The 18,108-nt window shown below is 44.6% G+C and overlaps 1 protein-coding gene across 3 annotated transcripts in view; it reads right to left on the minus strand.

Annotated features, from left to right (window-relative positions):
• The window catches only part of DSCAM (DS cell adhesion molecule), an 827,811-nt gene that overhangs the window by 113,876 nt on the left and 695,827 nt on the right, over positions 1 to 18,108 (minus strand). For all 3 annotated transcript variants that reach the window (XM_034948080.3, XM_063601284.1, XM_063601283.1), the window contains exons 18-19: positions 16,267 to 16,413; positions 7,486 to 7,641 (exon numbers count right to left, since the gene is read on the minus strand). In XM_034948080.3, the coding sequence (XP_034803971.3) occupies positions 7,486 to 7,641; positions 16,267 to 16,413 (303 nt within the window). The remainder of the gene's footprint in view (positions 1 to 7,485; positions 7,642 to 16,266; positions 16,414 to 18,108) is intronic.

Consider the following 18,108-nt stretch of genomic DNA (forward strand, 5'->3'; position numbering starts at 1 on the left):
AGAAGAAAGGAAAGAAAGAAGAAGGCCGATCTATGTTTGGTCAGGACCACTGAGAAGAATGGGACATGTGGATTTGTCCCAATTTGCAAACAGATCGTTGGTAAATGGTCACATGCTCTTACTTGAGACACCAGTTGAAAAATGCAGATGCTACACATTAAATACAGTTCATGGAGTAAAAGATGGCACAGAGCTCCAATCTTTTCACTCAAAACTTCAAGAAGTGATCCTAAGTCATGTGATTAGAGAATGATTAGGGAATAAATACATATTTATATGTTTTAAGTTAAAATGCAACATTTCAGGTACTTCCTGGCCACTGCAAAGTTTGGTGATTCCTTGTTTTAAGGGATGATTTCCGTGAGCATGCCTGTGTCACAGCCGATCAAGGGACTTTTACTGCACCATCTAAACGCGCAGTTGGCTCCTCCTACATGGATTTATGATCTATCTTACACAGTCTTTCCTTGTATGGTTACTAGAACTTTGTACAATAAAATAACAACATAGATAAGTTGAAGAACACGGCATTTTGGAAGGTTTTCTGGATGACTGAGCTAATCTCTTCAGAGCTAGAACTTAACATTTTAGTTCTGGTTTGGACAACATCATAAAGCTTAAAGGTGTGGGCCCTGGAGCCTCACTGCTGGTTTCATGCGGCTCTAGCACTTAGTTCCACGTCCTGGACAAGCTGATTAACTTCTCTAATAATCTTTAGTTCCCTCATTTATAAATCTACAATAATAACTGTGCTGGCTTATGCTTTTACTGTTAGAATTATAAGAGATAATTCATGTAAATCATTTATTTATTGTTCTCTGTACAGTAAGCACCAAATAAGTTCTAGCTATCATCTCTAATAACCATCCTTATGTCCTTGGATTATATGTCACTAAATGATACTAGCCTTTACTTTGTGACTCAGTGGTGAATGACAAACACCAGACACTGAGAGTTGCAGAAGACAGAGATGGCATAGGATGGAGTAAAAAACGGTATATGTCTGTCTGGGACATATTTTCTTGAAATATTCTTAGTGACCACATTCCATTTTGGTAATCTGAGTTTTTCTTATGAAGGTCAAAACAAACTTGGGAAGTTTTCATGAATTCCTGGGCATGATAGAGAGGAGTTCTGCATTTAAGTTTAATTGATTGCAGTAAAGAATGTGGCCTTCAGAGAATCCTCTCTTCTACATTCCTCCAATGCACCTGGACATCCCTTCTGAGCTGCAGATGCTTCTGTGTCTCATGTGTCCAATTGGCTGAGATGTTTCACATGGGCACCTTAGACCGACATAGTCACAACAGCACTCACCATCTTCTATCCAAACCTGCGCTTCTCTTGCCCCATCTCAGGAAATGGCCCCATCATCTTCTCAGTTGCAAGAACCAGGACCTGGAATTCTCTTCCTGCTGTCACTTGATGAGCCCTTTGGAGGTCCACATGGACATGACAGGTCAGCAGTTGGGCTCTCCCCCTGATCTGATGGTGCTCCCCAACACTGAGCTCTGTTTCAGTTCCCTGAACGTGGTTTGCTTCTCCCACCCCGGGCCCTTGGGATGCCATGATCCAGGGCCTTGGGATGCCTCTGTCTGGAGTTTTTCCCACCCTCTGCCTTCTTCCTGGCAACTCTTACTCATCTCTCCGGTTCTAGTACACGTCATTTCCTCCAGGAAGTCTTCCCTGATCACCAGCTTAGGTCAGGTCAGGGCTCCCATGTCTCTGTTGAGACTCTTCTTCATCATTGCACTTGATACAATCCACTCAGGGGTGATCTATCAACGTCTGTCTCCCCCACTAGCTTGCAAACCCCACCATGCCCATCCTGTTTCTCTGCATCTTTAGTTCCTGGGCCAGTATCTGGAACATACTAGATCCTCAATACAGATTTTCCAAGAGTGGAAAAATGATTTCATTCGTGTCTGTGTGGTAGGCAGGATTCTACAATGGGTCCCCAAGATCCTTACCTTCTAGTGTATGTGCCTGGGTGATTCCTTCCCCTTGAATGGGTGTGGCATCTGTTACTATGATGGACAGATTCCTCCCATGGGCAGGTTGTGCCATGTGGCAAAGGTGAAGGGCTTGTTCAGGTATCATTGAGGTTCTAATCACTTGACTTTCAGTTAGTGAAAAGGAAAGTTTCCTGGGTGGGCTGGGTTTAATCAGATGCGCCCCTTAGAAGAGGAGATGGAAGTCAGAGACAAAAGAGGTCAGAGGGATTGGAAGCCATGTGAGACTTTCCTATTGGTCCTGAAGAAGGAAGCTACCATGCTGCAGGGGGTGTGACAGGAAGTAACAGGCAGCCTCTGGAAGCTGGTGACTCCAGCCTCATAACCAAAAAAAAAAAAAAAAAAAAAGATCCCATATCCTGTGAGCCTGGGAGACCTTGACCTCACATGAGGGCACAGGCCCAGCTCACACCATGATTCATCTGTCGGACCCTCAGCAGGGGACTCAGCTCAACCAGACCTGGATGCCTGACCCTTGGAAACGATGAGATAAGACATTTGTATTGTTTTAACGTGTTAAGGTTGTAGCAATCTGTTCCACAGCATAGAAAATGAATACAAGTGGGTAAGCCCTCCTGTAACATACCTTAATGTAAAAATACCACAATCATTTTTCTGAAACAGTATTGCCTTGTTTTGAAGTATGAATATCAGACAAAAGTCTGACTAAACACCCACAAAGACACCGCAGTCAGCTTCATTTTTTTTCACCATCATTTTTCTGGTCTTAGTAAACAGCCACAGGCAGGTGTGTGTGTGACATGTGCATGCACAAACATGCATGTACATATGTGGTACACCATGGTAGCCAGATCCTTCTGAACCCACAACTTTTCAGTGGCTTTTCCTGAGCCATGCCATGCTGTGCAGATGCTACGATCCTGGAGGGACATGTCACGTTCACAGCTGTCATCCCACCAAGCATGCACATATGTCCCTTTTCTCTTCCCATGTCCATAAGACTCTAGTATTTTTGGCCTTTCCTCTCGCTAGAGCAAGAGTGTTCATTCTTTAAATGTTTGATCCTTTAACCAAACCATCATGTGGAAACCCAGCACATAATACAAGTGGAAGTGAGGTGGCTCTTGAAGCTGGGGTCATGGAGAGAATGGAGTCTCCCACTGGGCCTCTTGCTTACCACTGGGCACTGCTGAGGCCCACCTAGTTTGAGGTAAGAACCTAGTTTGGGATCCACTGCAGTGGAGGGAGTGTGGAAAGCCACATGGTAGAATCTCTTCTAGGACATCTTGTCCGTCGTGTTGCTGGTATACCTGCCACTGCACATGGCACACTACCATAGGCTGTAGAGCACTGGAATCTTGAGCAGTGTTGATTGGCAGTACTTCCCAGTGTCTACTGAGGGGCAGCACCACTGGTGGCTATGCCAACATAGCATGCAATCTACCCCCTTTCAGGTCTACTGAGGTGTGGTCACATAGTCACCCCAGCACACGTCACAGGCACACACTATCCACACCTTCACAAGTATGTATGGCTCAAAGTATGGGTGGTCAGAAGATTCAGAGGTATCCGGATGTCAGCTTATTTTTTTGCTTCCTCTTAGCTCTACTTTCAGATCTCCTCCCAATGAGATTGCTAATTGACGGTGGGGAGGGAGTAGAGATCACATATTACACCTGCTGCTGGCCCTCTCACATGTACCTTCAGAGTTAGGTGCATTAGTGATGTGTTCAGTAAATATTTGAACTTAACTATCTCTATTGATACATATGCAAAGTTTACTCTTGTGTAAAGGGATCAAGGCTGAAACTAGCTTTTGCCTTCAGAGTGAAAACAGCAATTGGAAGATTAATAGATTGCATTTTGTTTGTGTTCTCTTTCCTTATGGCTTGACTCGTATTATAGTATTGGCAAATAAAATGGCATCAGGATTTCACAACTGTTTTTAGAAGTCAGGTTTAGTTGTTGTTGTGCTCAAAAACAGAAAAGCCAGATCACCAAGTCGTCCTTCGTGTTTCTGCAGCAATAATGGGGTACAAGTTCTCACTGATAGAGCAGTCCTGGAAAGAGAACGTGAACTGTGAGCAGTAGTCACAGACCCCAAAAAATATGTCCATGCACCTGAGTCTATATTTATGGATAAAAGATGATATCCATGGCCCTGAGACTCTGACTACAGGCATGAGAATATGTCCATGTACCTGAGACTATATTTACAGATGAGAGATGATATCCATGGCCCTGAGGCTCTGACCACAGACATGAAAATATGTCCATGCACCGGAGACTATAGTTATGGATAAGAGACTATGTCCATGGCCCTGAGATTATGACCACAGACATGAGAATGTGTCCATGGAACTGTGAATATGTCTATGAGCCCAAGAATCTTTAGACAGTGGTAGAGAAACTACCTGTAGAGAACAATCACAGACTTGTCCTCTAAACAAATATTTCTATTGCAAATAATCCCTTGCAAAAGTAAATTTTTGCCTTTATTAGGTTAAGTTTCTCTTTTTAGTATGACCAGTGACCTAATAACACAGTTTAAGCCTCCAGGCTCCCTAGATTAGGAAGACTGGTACAGGACGTGTGTCTGGCATAGACAACTGAATCGGATGCTCGCTGTTAATGTAGCCATCTTTCTTCGCTTGCAAGAACATTGATAAATGCTGAAACTTCAACCTGAGCCTAAAATAGTATCTTATTGAGAAAGAACTGAGCAAATGTTGGTAATTATTATTTTACTGGAAATCTATCTGTATTTTTACACAATTTAATTGAAATTGTAAGTGTAATCCAAACTTCAAAATTACAAAGCTTTCTCATTGAAGTATAAATACGATCTGTAATCAATTTGACTGGGCATTTGTTCTCTGAATTGTCCTTTGTCCCTTCTTCCAATCAGATAAATAAAATTGCATTTAATTCTGTAAACTGCTGAAATGCCTAATTATATTAGGTATTGAGTCTACAAAAGTGGTTGACACAATTCTTCACTGTTTCTAAATTATTGAATTTTTCATGTGAACCTGGGAGATGAAGTGATATTATTCTAGTTCTTCTCTTCTTCCACCCAATCTTCACTCCACCTCTTTTTTCTTTTTGAGACAGAGTCTCGCTCCGTCACCCAGGCTGGAGTGCAGTTGCACGATCTCAGCTCACTGCAGCCTCTGCCACCTGGGTTCAAGTGATTCTCCTGCCTCAGCCTCCCGAGTAGCTGGGATTAGAGGTGCCCACCACCACACCTGGATAATTTTGCATTTTTAGTAGAGACAAGGTTTCACCATGTTGGCCAGGCTGGTCTTGAACTCCTGGCCTCAAGTGATCCACCACTCCACTTCTTTTTGAAAATGCAGACTTATCCTAAAGAAATATTGACACTCAGTTCTGCATAGTCCTTGTCCCATACCACCAGCAAAAGTGGGATTCATGGCATCTTCCTTGGGGTAACTGGGGTACCCAAGGCAGGGTTTTCCATAGTCAATCCCAGCTCCATACACTATCAGCACTGGAGACAAAAGCAAAGCATAATTGATTGACAAATTAGACCTTGGGCCTTGGGGTCAAGTTTTGAGACAGAACTCCATGATTCTTAAAACTCGAATATTAACTAAAAATTGATCTAAAATTGTGAGTTAATAAGGATCTGTGAAGAGCCTTCCCTTCTTATTGGATTTCTGTACATTCTTCCAAAAATGCAGATGCAAAACATTTTGTGGATGATCAATTTGCTCTTTAAATAATAATTCCAGTGACATTTGCATTATTGCCTAGCAATGTAAAAAGGAGTATTTCACCCCTACTCTGAAGGAGTGAAGAGCAAATAATCAAATATTGAGGGTCAGGAAGCATCCCACTCTGTGGCAAGCAGGTATTTTCAGACACCACTTCAGCTCTCATACACTTGTTCTGTGCAGTCTGATGGCTACAGCAGATTGTCCCTGAGGACAATCCAGTTCAGAGACGCTTAGGTAAGGTGCCCAAAGACCCACGGGCAGCAGGTGACAGAGCCAGCATTTGCACAGCTGTTTGTCTATTACATTTTTAAAAAATTAAATTATGGCTGTCTTCACTCAGGACTTAGCGTTCTAGATATCTCTATTGATGTGTGACTTCCTAATGGCATTACATTTGAACCTTAGATTCCCTAAATAATCCAATTTCTTAGAGCAGAACTGGCTGACACCTGCACATTCCCTGGAAGGACTACCTGTGCATTTTAGAAAAAAACTAAAGCAAATGAGGATTAGTTTGGGTGTAGACATTACAATGTGAGAAGGGCTACAGAGGCAGCAAAAACACCAGGTGAGAGTGGATGCCTGGGGCTGCTCAGAGGAGCAAGGCCTGGCTTGCCAAGGTGAGAGCAGAGAGTGAGGTGGAAGATGGCAGGCTCAGAATAACAGGGAGTCATTGTCAAGGGCAGAAAGGCTGAAGAGAAGAGCGTATCATGGCCCCTGAGCAGGTGTTCTTTGCTTCCATCAGAGCAGATATGGGATGGAATAACAGCATTTTTGATACTCTAGTAGTGGGGGAGATAGCATAGACATCAAACCTGCCCATACACAGGAGGTGACCAGCAATGGCCAACAGCTTTCCCGCCCCTGTACAGAGTCCCGGCAAGAAGACAAAAGTTGCAGAGACAATCCAGCACAGCATTTAGATCTGCTAATATCTCATCTCAATGCATACTTCTGTGCTGGAATATTTTGGGAAGGTTCTATGTGGGCATCAATTTGACATCAGTTGCTCCTTCCTTTATTAAGGTGGAGGCTACTTTTCTCACTACCACGGTAGTATTTATCAGAACTTATCTGTTCCTTAAACAGGCTTGGCTAAGGCCCCTCAGAGTTTCCCTTAAAATAATACAGAACCTTTGTTGTATGGTTTTTGTACGTTGGGTAATAGTCACACAACCCAGTCCAAATTGTAAGGAACAGCAAGAATTATTGTTGTAGAACAAAATGAGCAGCAATTTAAATTTTTACTAAATCACCATGAATTCTTGCAAGAATTAAAAAAAATTAACATGAAGTTCTCAAATTAAGGACTTATTCTAAAGTGATTCAGCTGGCAAAGAATAATAGAACTTCAGTCTGTACATAATTTTCAAGAAGTGGAAGGATGGATTTAATCAGAGCTTACACTAATAGCTGAATAGCTACTAAAATTATTCTAACAAGATACAAAACATGTATGACAAGTATTACAGCTCTAGGATAAAATGAGTTTCTATTTACAATAATACTTGGCCAAAAAAAGAAAAAAAACAGAAAAAAAAAAAAGAAAAGAAAGAAGAAAAAATATAGAGGAAGAAGAAGCAATGGATTAGACACATCAACCAAAGGCAAGAGAGGAAGTTAATGGTCTGAATTGCACTGGGATATTTTGGGAGGGCAGCAAAGGTTTGCACTGAGAATAGCCTGATGAACTGCAGGGTAAAGGCAAGTGAGCTCTCTGTGACCCAGCCCCTCCAGCAACTGCTGGGATCCACCGCCCACCCGTCTCTCACCATCCTCTTTGGTCCGGGTGAAGATCTGCTCACTCCTGACCCCGTCTCCTGCGCGGGTGAAGGCCAGCACCTGGATGCTGTAGTTGGTGTACTTTTCCAGCCCGTCCAGCTCCAGTGAAGGCTGTGTGGTGGTGATGTTTTTAATCTCACCCAGCTCTGGAGGACAAGAACAAGAAAACAAAATCCCACTTCTGAGCCCATTTCTGCTCGTTTTTCTGCACTGTCCCCACTGACTGTCCCTGTGCCATGTCATCACCCATCCAGCCATCATCTGGACACGAGAATTCTCAAAGGGACTGTGCACAGTCATCCTGTGAGCTCATGGTGTCATGTGGCCCTTTGGAAAAGAACATTCACACCAAACTGCTCCAGAACACAAGGCAGAACGTTGGTCTGGAAAACGAAGTAATTCGCTCCAAGTTAAGTGTTATCAACCCAAGGCCAGCACCAGGGCTGCCACTCACCCTTCAGCAGGTGCTAATGAGCAATGTCCCCTGCACCCCTAGCAGCACACTTAGGGCGACACACACATGCTGCACACTTGGCAGCCCCACTGCCGACTATTCATTAGGAAGCTTCTGCAAGCTGAGGGGTTTTATTATTATTTTAAACAAGCTCTACTTTAACATACATGTATTTTTAAGTACCTAACTTCATCTCAAATATCTGATCTACCCTCTTCAGCAAGTTTCAAGTCTATAAGACAGTGTCTTTAACTATAGTCACCACTTTGTACATTAGATCTCCAGAACTTATTCATCTTGCATAACCGAAACTTTGTATCATTTGGGGGTGGAGGAAGAAAATGGCAACTATGTGAGATGGTGGACCTGCTGTTAATTTGCTTGATTGTGGCGAGCATTTCACATTGGATACATACATCAAAACAAGCTGCATGCCTGAAATATATGCGATTTTTATTTGTCAATTATACCTTAATAAAGCTGAAAAGATAACATATTTAAATAAGAAAAAAATACACCTGAGCTAAACTGAGTGGCTCAGCCAACCCCTCTTTTTACCTGGAGTGAACTCCTCTCAGCTTCAATCCTGAAGTGACATGCCCATGTGTCAGAAACTTGGTGTCAGCTAAAAATGCTTCACTTTCAGGAGTGGGATCAACTAATAATATTCACAGATGGAACACTATGCGCTCTCAACTTCAGCATATGATACACGGCAATTTGAGAAAACTTACAAATGGTGTGCTAAGTACTTCCTTGGTGTTTGGCTGATGGGTTTTGAAATGAGTCGCCTTCAGAGCATGAGAAGGGCCTGAGAACTGTTCCCCTAGGGGAAGGGGCTGTCAGCGACACATTGGTACCCAGAGCAGGCCGGTTACCCCAAGAGACCAGCAGGTCCGGGGAGTTCCTTGTTGAACAGCTCTGATTTGGCAGACCTGCTCGTCAACTGACAATCCAGCTGCTTGTCAATCCCTCTCACTCTCCCTGGCCTCCATATAGGGAGTGGATGTGATATGCATGCCTGCCTAGGTGCCAGTGCTATGCTATTCTAAGTACAGATAGTAACTTATACAACCAGCAGAGTTATTCAATTACTTTTGCAACCCATTCATTTTACAGACAAGGAAGTCGAGGGACAGAGAGGATCAAGGAGCCCAGCACAGTGGCTGAGGGCACAGGCCGCGGATCTCAGCTGCTCTCCTCAGTCGCTCTGGGAAAAAGCAGAAAATGGGCTGAAAATGGAGGCACCCACGAGCCGTCGTGTCGGCCAGATTAAACGGGCTTTTGCTTTTTGCCTGTCTTGGTTTTCCTTCCTGCTCATTGTTTTTCTTTTCTCTTGTGTGTCCAGGATATTGCACAGAAGTTCACAAATGAATAGCCATGTATTTTGTGTGTCCAGGATATTGCATGGAGGTTCACAAATGAATAGCCATGTATTTTATGTGTCCAGGATATTGCATGGAGGTTCACAAATGAATAGCCATGTATTTTGTGATTACGATGACTGTGGAACATCTTTTGTTCATCTTTTTTTTGTCACCAAAAAGATCAATGTGGAACGAATACAGCATTAAAGGAGAATGGCAAATACTGCATGGGATGGCTGAGGCCTGTCCCTCACATGCCAGAGAGCCCCTGTGCCTTCTAGGAGTTGCAGGAAGAGGGGTAAAGGGGCTCCATGTGGCTCCCACAGTCCAGGCCCCAGTGGGAGCCAAAGGCCTGGGACCACCAGAAGCAGACAGTTCTGTAGGCTGGGGCTTTGCTGGGGAGGGAGCAGGGCGAGATGGCCCAAAGACAGGCCTTTGGACTCCTGTCTTCTAGGGAGGCCAGCAGGGTGCCAGCTGTTAAAGGTCACAATTTGGAAATCTCAACGGAGGGCTTACGAAAATGAGGAGACTGTGTGAGCATGTGTGGTCACCAGGCAGTCAAAATATCAATACTTGGTTGTCCCAGATGGATTGGAAATTCTCATCTCTGAAGGACGGGTCTTTCCATATTCAATTATATTCCTTTTCCTGAATATATTTAACATAAGTCTTTTGGATTAGGATAAAAACCCAAATGTAACCAGACATGATGGCTCATGCCTGTGGTCCCAGCCTCCCAAGTAGCTCAAGGTGAGAGGATCGGTGGATCCCAGGAACTGGAGGCTGCAGTGAGCTGTGATTGTGCCACTGCACTCCAGCCTGAAGGATAGAGCCAGACCCTGTCTTTAAACAAACTAATTAAAAACTCATATGCTAATGGACAAACTTTAAATATAGAACTCATTAAGATCTTTTCAGATTTAGAAACTTCACTGTCAAAGATCACACACGTACATCCCTACAGATATATACACACGAAATCAATAAAAATACAGCTGAGGGGAGGGGCTGATCAGGGCAGGGTGCTGGGAGCTGGTTATGAGACTTTGATGAAGGTCTTTTTTTCCCAAGAGTGCAGGGTGTCCACCTCACAGAAAAAGTAGGATCATTTCACAATATAGGAGAAAGCTGTGACCCTCCGGCAAATACTTGAATCAGAATGCAACTCTTGAATCAGACAGAATGAGGAAGAGGAGCCTGGTGGGGAGGGAGAAGGACAACCTGGCCTCTCTGATCTTCTTAAAGAAAGCAAACACTTGGCCCGGTGCAGTGGCTCATGCCTGTATTCCCAGCACTTCGGGAGGCCAAGGCGGGTGGATCACAAGGTCAAGAGATCGAGACCATCCTGGCTAACACGGTGAAACCCCATCTGTACTAAAAATACAAAAAATTAGCCTGGCATGGTGGCGGGCACCTGTAGTCCCAGGTACTCGGGAGGCTGAGGCAAGAGAACGGCGTGAACCTGGGAGGTGGAGCTTGCAGTGAGTCGAGATCACACCACTGCACTCCAGCCTGGGCTACAGAGCGAGACTCTGTCTCAAGAAAAAAAAAAAAAAAAAGCAAACACTTAAAACAAAATGATTAAAAATGCTAATGGTTAATATACTAATTAGAATTAACATTTGGGGGGTTCAAGTTATTTTGATTAACTAATTTATCATGAACCATGAAGACGAAGGCAGTCAAAATCCCAATTTTAAGATTTCTAAAACTACCTGAGCCACAGTTGGCTCTATCTGCTAGAACGCCTCATAGACTGTGAAGGAAGGCTATTTTCCTGATGACAGATACTAGGTGACTAGCAGATATGGAAGAAATAAAAAGCAAAGAATGAAATAAAAGAAAGCCAGATACAAAACTGAGTGTTTAGGTTGTCATTCTTTTTAACGCTTTTTCTTTTTAAACATGAATTTCTACAGTCTAGCTTTCATGCCCCTGTAGGGCTGTTTAATACACACACACACACACACACAATTAACTGAAGTGTATTGTTCAGTTGAGGTCATGAGTGAAATAAAATTAAAAAAATATATAAAATAAATTTAGAAATCAGATTTTTTCTATTAAAAATTTTGTTTTAAACAAAATAGTTTTGTGTATTTATATCTTGCCTCATTCTCAGAGGGTTTTAAGGCAGGAAACAATAGGTGCAGGAATAGCTTCTGAAGCAAGCCCCAGCTGCCCACACACTCTAGTTGGCACCTAATTGTTGCTTCCTTTCAGAATGTAACATTTTTTCCATGAAGAAAGATGGATGAGATGGAAGTTAGCAAAAATTCAGAGGAAAATGGTAACTTTTCAAAGGATACAATTTTCCTAGCAATCTCAAATAAATTGTTTCTTTCAGGCCTTAACCATGATTTAACTTTCTGACCATGAAAAAAAAATCAGAAAATTCATCAAAATATTGTTTATTTAACCTTCCCTATCAAATATACTAACCAGTTTTATTTCATCTGACCACATTAACAACAGAATTCTTTCTTAGACATATTTTGGAAAGTATTCGGGCTGTTGCTAATTACAGTGGTAGTAACAACATTTGCCCCTCTCAGCCTGTGTGAATGTGTGGGGTGTGTGTGTGGTGTTTGTGGTATGCGATGTGCATGGTGTGTGTGCACCTGTGTGTGTGGTGTGTGTGTATGGTGTGTGTGTGTGTTGTGTGTGTGTGGTGTGTGTATGAGGTATATGTTGTGAGTAGCATGGGGTGTGTTACATGTGTTGTGTGATGTGTGGTGTGGTGAGTGGTGTATGTGGGGTGTGTGTGGGGGTGTGCGTGGTGTGGTGTGTGTGTATGTGCAGTGTAGTGTGCAGTGTAGTGTGTGGTGTATTGGGGTGTGTGTGGTGTGTGTGTGCATATGTATGCAGAGTGTGTGTGGTGTATGTGGGGTTTGTGTATGTGTGGTGTGTGACATATACGGGGTGTGTGTGGTGTGGTATGTGGTGTAGGTGAGGTGTGTGTGGTGAGTGTGTGGTGTATGTGGGGTACGTGTATGTGGGGGGGGTGTGTGGTGTGATATGTGGTGTATGTGTGGTGTGGTGTGTGGTGTATGTGTGGTGTGTGTGGTGTGTATGTATGTGGTGTGCAGTATATGTGGGCTGTATGTGTGGCATAGTGTGCAGTGTATGGGGGGTATGTGTATGTGTGGTATGTGTGGTGCGTGTACGTGTGGTGTGGTGTGTGGTGTATGTGGGGTGTATGTGTGGTGTGTGTGCATGTATATGTGTGGTGTGTGTGGTGTGTATGTGTGGTGTGTGTGGTGTGTATGTGTGGTGTGGTACATGGTGTATATGGGGTGTGTGTGGTGTGGTGTGTGGTGTATGTGAGATGTGCCTGGGGTTATGGTATGTGGTGTATGTGTGGTGTGTGTGTAGTGTGTGTGTAGTGTGTGTTGTGTGTGTGTGTATGTATGTGTGGTGTGTGTATGCATGTGTATGTGGGATGTGTGGTATGGTGTGTGGTGTGTGTATGTGTGGTGTGTACATGTGGTGTGGTACACGGTGTATGTGGGGTGTGTGTGGTGTGGTATGTGGACCCTGAAAATCTGAGGCAGGTCTCAGTTAATTTAGAAAGTTTATTTTGCGAAGGTTGAGGACGTACCCACAACACAGCTTCAGGAGGTGCTGACAACACGTGCCCAAGGTGGTTGGGGCACAGTTTGGTTTTGTACATTTTAGGGAGACATGAGACATCAATCAATATAGGTAAGAAGTATATTGGTTCGGTCTGGAAGGCAGGACAACTTGAAGCAAAGGCAGGAAGACTGGAAGTGAGGAGGGGACTTACAGGTCACAGGTAGGTGAGAGGGGAAGGGTTGTGTTCTTTTGAGTTTCTGATCAGCCTTTCCAAAGGAGGCCATCAAATATGCATCTATCTCAGTGAGCAGAGGGGTGACTTTGAATAGAATGGGAGGCAGGTTGGCCCTGAGCAGTTTCCAGCTTGACTTTTCCTTAGTGATTTTGGGGGCCGAAAAGATATTTTCCTTTCATAGGTGTATGTAGTGTTTGTGTACGTGTGGTGTGGTATGTGGTGTATATGGAGTGTGTGTCATGTGGTGGGTGATGTACATGCAGTTTGTGTATGTGTATGAGGGGTGTGTGTCATGTGGCGTGTGGTATATGAGGGATGTGTGTGTGGTGTGATATGTGGTGTATGTGGGGGGTGTGTGTGGTGTGTGTGTGTGGTATGTGTGGTGTGGTATGTGTGGTGTATGTGGGGTGTGTGTATGTGTGGTGGGTGTGCATGTGCGTGTGGGGTGTGTGAGGTGTGGTGTGTGTGGTGAGTGTGGGATATGTGTGGGTGTGGTGTGGTATGTGTGGTGTATGTGGGGTGTGTGTGTGTGGTATGTGTGGTGTGTGGTGTATGTGGGGTGCATGCATGTGTGGTGTGTGTGCATGTGTATGTGGTGTCGGTCAGCAGTCACTTCCTGCTCAGTGTCTGTGGGAATCCAGCCAGCCCCGGAGGCTGCAGTCTGGGGAGTTTGTGCAAAAGTGTCCAGTAGCCCCGTGAACTGACCTGCCTCATAAACGAAATCTCTCAGGTAGCAGGAAGAGTGACCATTCACAGGCAGGTTCATGTTTCTGAAGGTTTCTTGCTTATCTTTCGGAAATGAAGTGCAGACTTCTACATCGCACATTTATCTCATCACTTTGATTTTAATCCCATGAGTGAAAGTATCTTTAAAAAGCTGCATGCACACTCCCAAGCATTTCTTTATTTAAAGAATTATGTTTTTGAATATTCAAGTTTTCAAAGCTTTAAAGGTATGAAGCCACATCTTTCATTTTAGAATGAAGATACCAGCAGGCAATGCTAGCAAATGTGAGTGAGTTTAGAAAATATGGGTGATGTGGATGAAGTCACCACTGGATTCTGAAATATTTCCAACAAGAACAGAAGAGACATCTTAGCATAACACTGCCTTTCAAAGAACATTAAGGGTATTTAATTTCATCCACTCAATATAAGGAGTAGAAATCAGAAGAAACATATGTAACGATATCCTATGGTATTTTGTCCATAAAATAGATGACTTTTGCAAATTTTCATTGCTCTCTACTCTGGGGTGTTTTAAAACTTGTGTTTAGGTGGGAGGGGTGAAGGTGTTACAGAATCATCTACTTAAATCTGCCCTTCTGTGGGGCTGTCCCTTCTTGGGTCTGTGGTTCTGTATTCATTAGCATCTCCCTCCGTCATTGGTCTGGAACCTCCACAGGGACAGACACAGCAACCTTGGTGTTTCCCATGAGCTCAGTGTCGAGTGGGTGTTTGGCAAATGTGTCTACTGCAGGACCAAGGGGTGGGGGTCCTTCTAGATTGCCTCCCATGGCTGGTACTGCTCCAGGTACTACATGTGGCAACAAAGGCATGAGGTCTGGTCTCAGTCCTGAGAAACACATGTTAGGGACACAGTTAGGGACATGCAGAGCTAAGGCTCAAAGGCCTGTGCTCGCTGAGCCAGTAATGCTTGTGCTGCTCATGTGTCTTCTTGCCTTTACTGTTGCACCAACCGTGGAGGCTGCTGCCACCTGTGGGGCCCTATGTTTACCTGCATGGGGACAGGGGTCTGCCTGGTAGAACAGATCCAGGTGATCCTGAGCAGGGAAGGGATAGGTCCTTGACCGCATTTGCCCAAAATTAGAGGTGAGCACTCATCAGGGATCACACCCAGTCAGAGGGGTTGAAAGAAGCCCCAGGCTGGGTGTGCTGGGTCACGCCTGTAATCCCAGCACTTTGGGAGGCCAAGGTGGGCAGATCACTTGAGGCCAGGAGTTCAAGACCAGCCTGGCCAAGCTGGCGAAACCCCATCTCTACTAAAAATACTGAAAATTAGCCAGGTGTGGTGGTGCACGCCTGTAATCCTAGCTACTTGGGAGGCTGAGGCAGGAGAATTGCTTGAGCCCGGGGAGGTGGAGGTTGCAGTGAGCTGAGATCGTGCCACTGCACTCCAGCCTGGGTGACAGAGGGAGACCCTGTCTCAAAAAAAGAAAAGAAACCCCAAACAAGAGGGAAGGTACTGTCCAGTGACGGGGGGTGCAGGAGGGGGCTGGAAATGGAGGGCAGGGGAGGAGGCAGGTGTGGGCCCCCCAGGCTTGGGACAGAGACAGTGAGCAGACTTCCAGAGGCCTTTCCTGCTGGGGGCTGCAGCCTCGCTCTGCCCCAGCACACTCACGCAGCCCGGCCCAGCCTGGTGGGCACCACTCGCAGCCTGAGGGCGAAGACACTGAGGTGTTGCTGCAAGAAACTTGTGGCCCCAATCTTATGGCCACTTGAGAAAGTCATTTATTCAAAGTCTTGCCCTAAACAAACAGGAACATTTTGCCCTACCACTTGAAATACACACACACACACACACACACACACACACACACACACACACACACACACGATAAAGAACAAGGAAAAGAGAGAGGAGGAGAAGGGGAAGGAAGAGGAGAAAGAGAAACAGGAGACAAAACGGGAGGACCCTGAACTTCCTGGCCCCCTCCTGAGTGCCCCCCTCCATGTGCCTGGGCACTCTTCCCACACCCACTTACAGCACAACTACAGGAAATTTAACGTTTCCCCGCGGAGTTCTATTTGGGAAGTAGGAAGAGGCCAACATTTTAGAATACATATCACACAGAATGTTCTAGATAGAGATGGAGGTTTTGGTGCTGCCTGCAGAGCCTTGACATAGACACTCATAATTAGGAAAATACATCCATGTTGAAATTTCCCAAGTGCCGCCCCCGCCTAGGCTTCAACTTGGGTTTCGAAGGTGTGTGATGTTTTAAACAGAGAGACCTGTTCAAATGTCAGATGAGGGATGACAGAAAAGGGGAAAGTGTCTATTGATAAAGAGGTGCCCGCCATATCCTGAGCCCCTTGTTAGGAACTAGGAGGGGTCTGCAAATTCCATCATGCATTCTCTGGAGGCAAACCCAAAGTCCTAGTTTAGTCCTCTTACCTCCGTCCATGAGGTTGGCCCAGTAAATGACTCTGAACCCCTGGAGAATTCCATTCAAGGCTTCCTTGGAAAGTGTGGACCAGGATATTGATATGCTTTCTGGTGATGTTGCTATGGCTTGGACATTTTCGGGGGGGTAACTGGGCACTGAAATCAAATAATTAGAATCTGTAATAACTGTGGGTGGTTTATGAGCAAAGCAATACTGAAAAAGCAACGTATTTTAATATTTCAATATGCAAGCAAAAAATTGCACTCAACCCCAAAATGAAAGAAAAAATAACAAAGATCACTTCTCTGGAAAAATCTTATGATAACTCAGTGCTCAGTAAAATATCATGAGTCAATGCATATATTCTAACGGATTCCATAGTCTCTCTTTCCAACTTAGTTTCTTTACTTTTAGGACAGTTGTTGGGACTTGAGTCGTGTACCCTTCTTAATTTTATTGCCTGAGTAGAAAATCATTGTTTGTCTGATTTATTTTCCCCTTACTCTTGGAAGTTACTTCTTTAAGTTGCATTTACTTTATAGAGTACGGTACCTCTGTATTTAGTAATATCTGGCATATAAATTGGAAGCTGAACCATTGTAAAGTGCTAAAAAGTAGAAATATAATCATAGATTTCTCCTGTCTCATCCTCATCCCTTTCCCTAGAGGGAAGACAGACCATAGACAGGTCAGAAGAATATTGAAAATATTTTTAGTACTGAGCTTTTGTAAACCTTAAATGTTGGCGCTGGGGCGGGGGCGGGGGGGGGGCGGTGCAAAATACTGGCTGAGACACGCATCTTAATGAAAAATGAGCATTGAAGCAAAAACAAAGGCATATTTAACGACTATTGCAATTATGAAGATAGACAATTCCAGTGTTCAGGCTGCAAGTCACTGAAGACTCCTCTCCTCGCAAAAATTGTCAGATATTACAGGTGCAAGTCCTATCTGCCTCCTCAAACCTGTGATCAAGGGCCGGGCGCGGTGGCTCACGCCTCTAATCCCAGCACTTTTGGAGGCCGAGGCGGGCAGATCACGAGGTCAGGAGATCGAGACAATCCTGGCTAACACGGTGAAAACCCGTCTCTACTAATAATACAAAAAATTAGCCAGGCGTGGTGGCGGGTGCCTGCAGTCCCAGCTACTCGGGAGGCTGAGGCAGGAGAATGGCGTGAAGCCGGGAGGCGGAGCTTGCAGCGAGCCAAGATTGCGCCACTGCACTCCAGCCTGGGAGAGAGAGCCGGACTCTGTCTCAAAAAAAAATCTATGATCAAATGACTAACTGCACAAGAGGTAAATGTAGTGCCAGCTTCCTGCCTTCAAAGCTACCACTTATTGCTACAAATAACCCCATATCTTAACTTCCTGCCTAAAACACTGTGCCTCTGGATACCAGGGTTCTCTATTTTCAAGCACTACTGGAAATTTGAGCTTCTGGGTTATTCTCAGTGACATGGTGGAAGGGCTAATTAAGGTATCTCGGCCGCTAGGGGGCGATCGATCACTGTGCGATCTGAAAATTCCTTTCCTCTGTGCTCAGAATGCTTGAAAAAAGGAAGCAATAAAAAAATAATAAATTTAAAAAGACCTTCTTAACATTTGGGAGAGTTTTTTTAGCAAATAGCATTTCTGCATTCTCGTGAGACTTCTGCAGTAATAGACAGAGCCTTGTTTTCACTCCAGAAAAGCCCAATTCTTGTACCTGAAATGAATGAGGAAGAGTCTGAAAAGGGAGGGACTTGGTGGCTTTGCAGTCCAGCCCTGCCCCAGGGGGGCAGATCAGCAGGGTGGGCGAGGTCACGAGGGAAGGCTTTTCCACCCGAGACCCCAGGCCCTGCAGGTCACTG

The sequence above is a fragment of the Pan paniscus genome, chromosome 22, assembly GCF_029289425.2.
Source record: "Pan paniscus chromosome 22, NHGRI_mPanPan1-v2.0_pri, whole genome shotgun sequence".
NCBI lineage: Eukaryota > Metazoa > Chordata > Mammalia > Primates > Hominidae > Pan > Pan paniscus.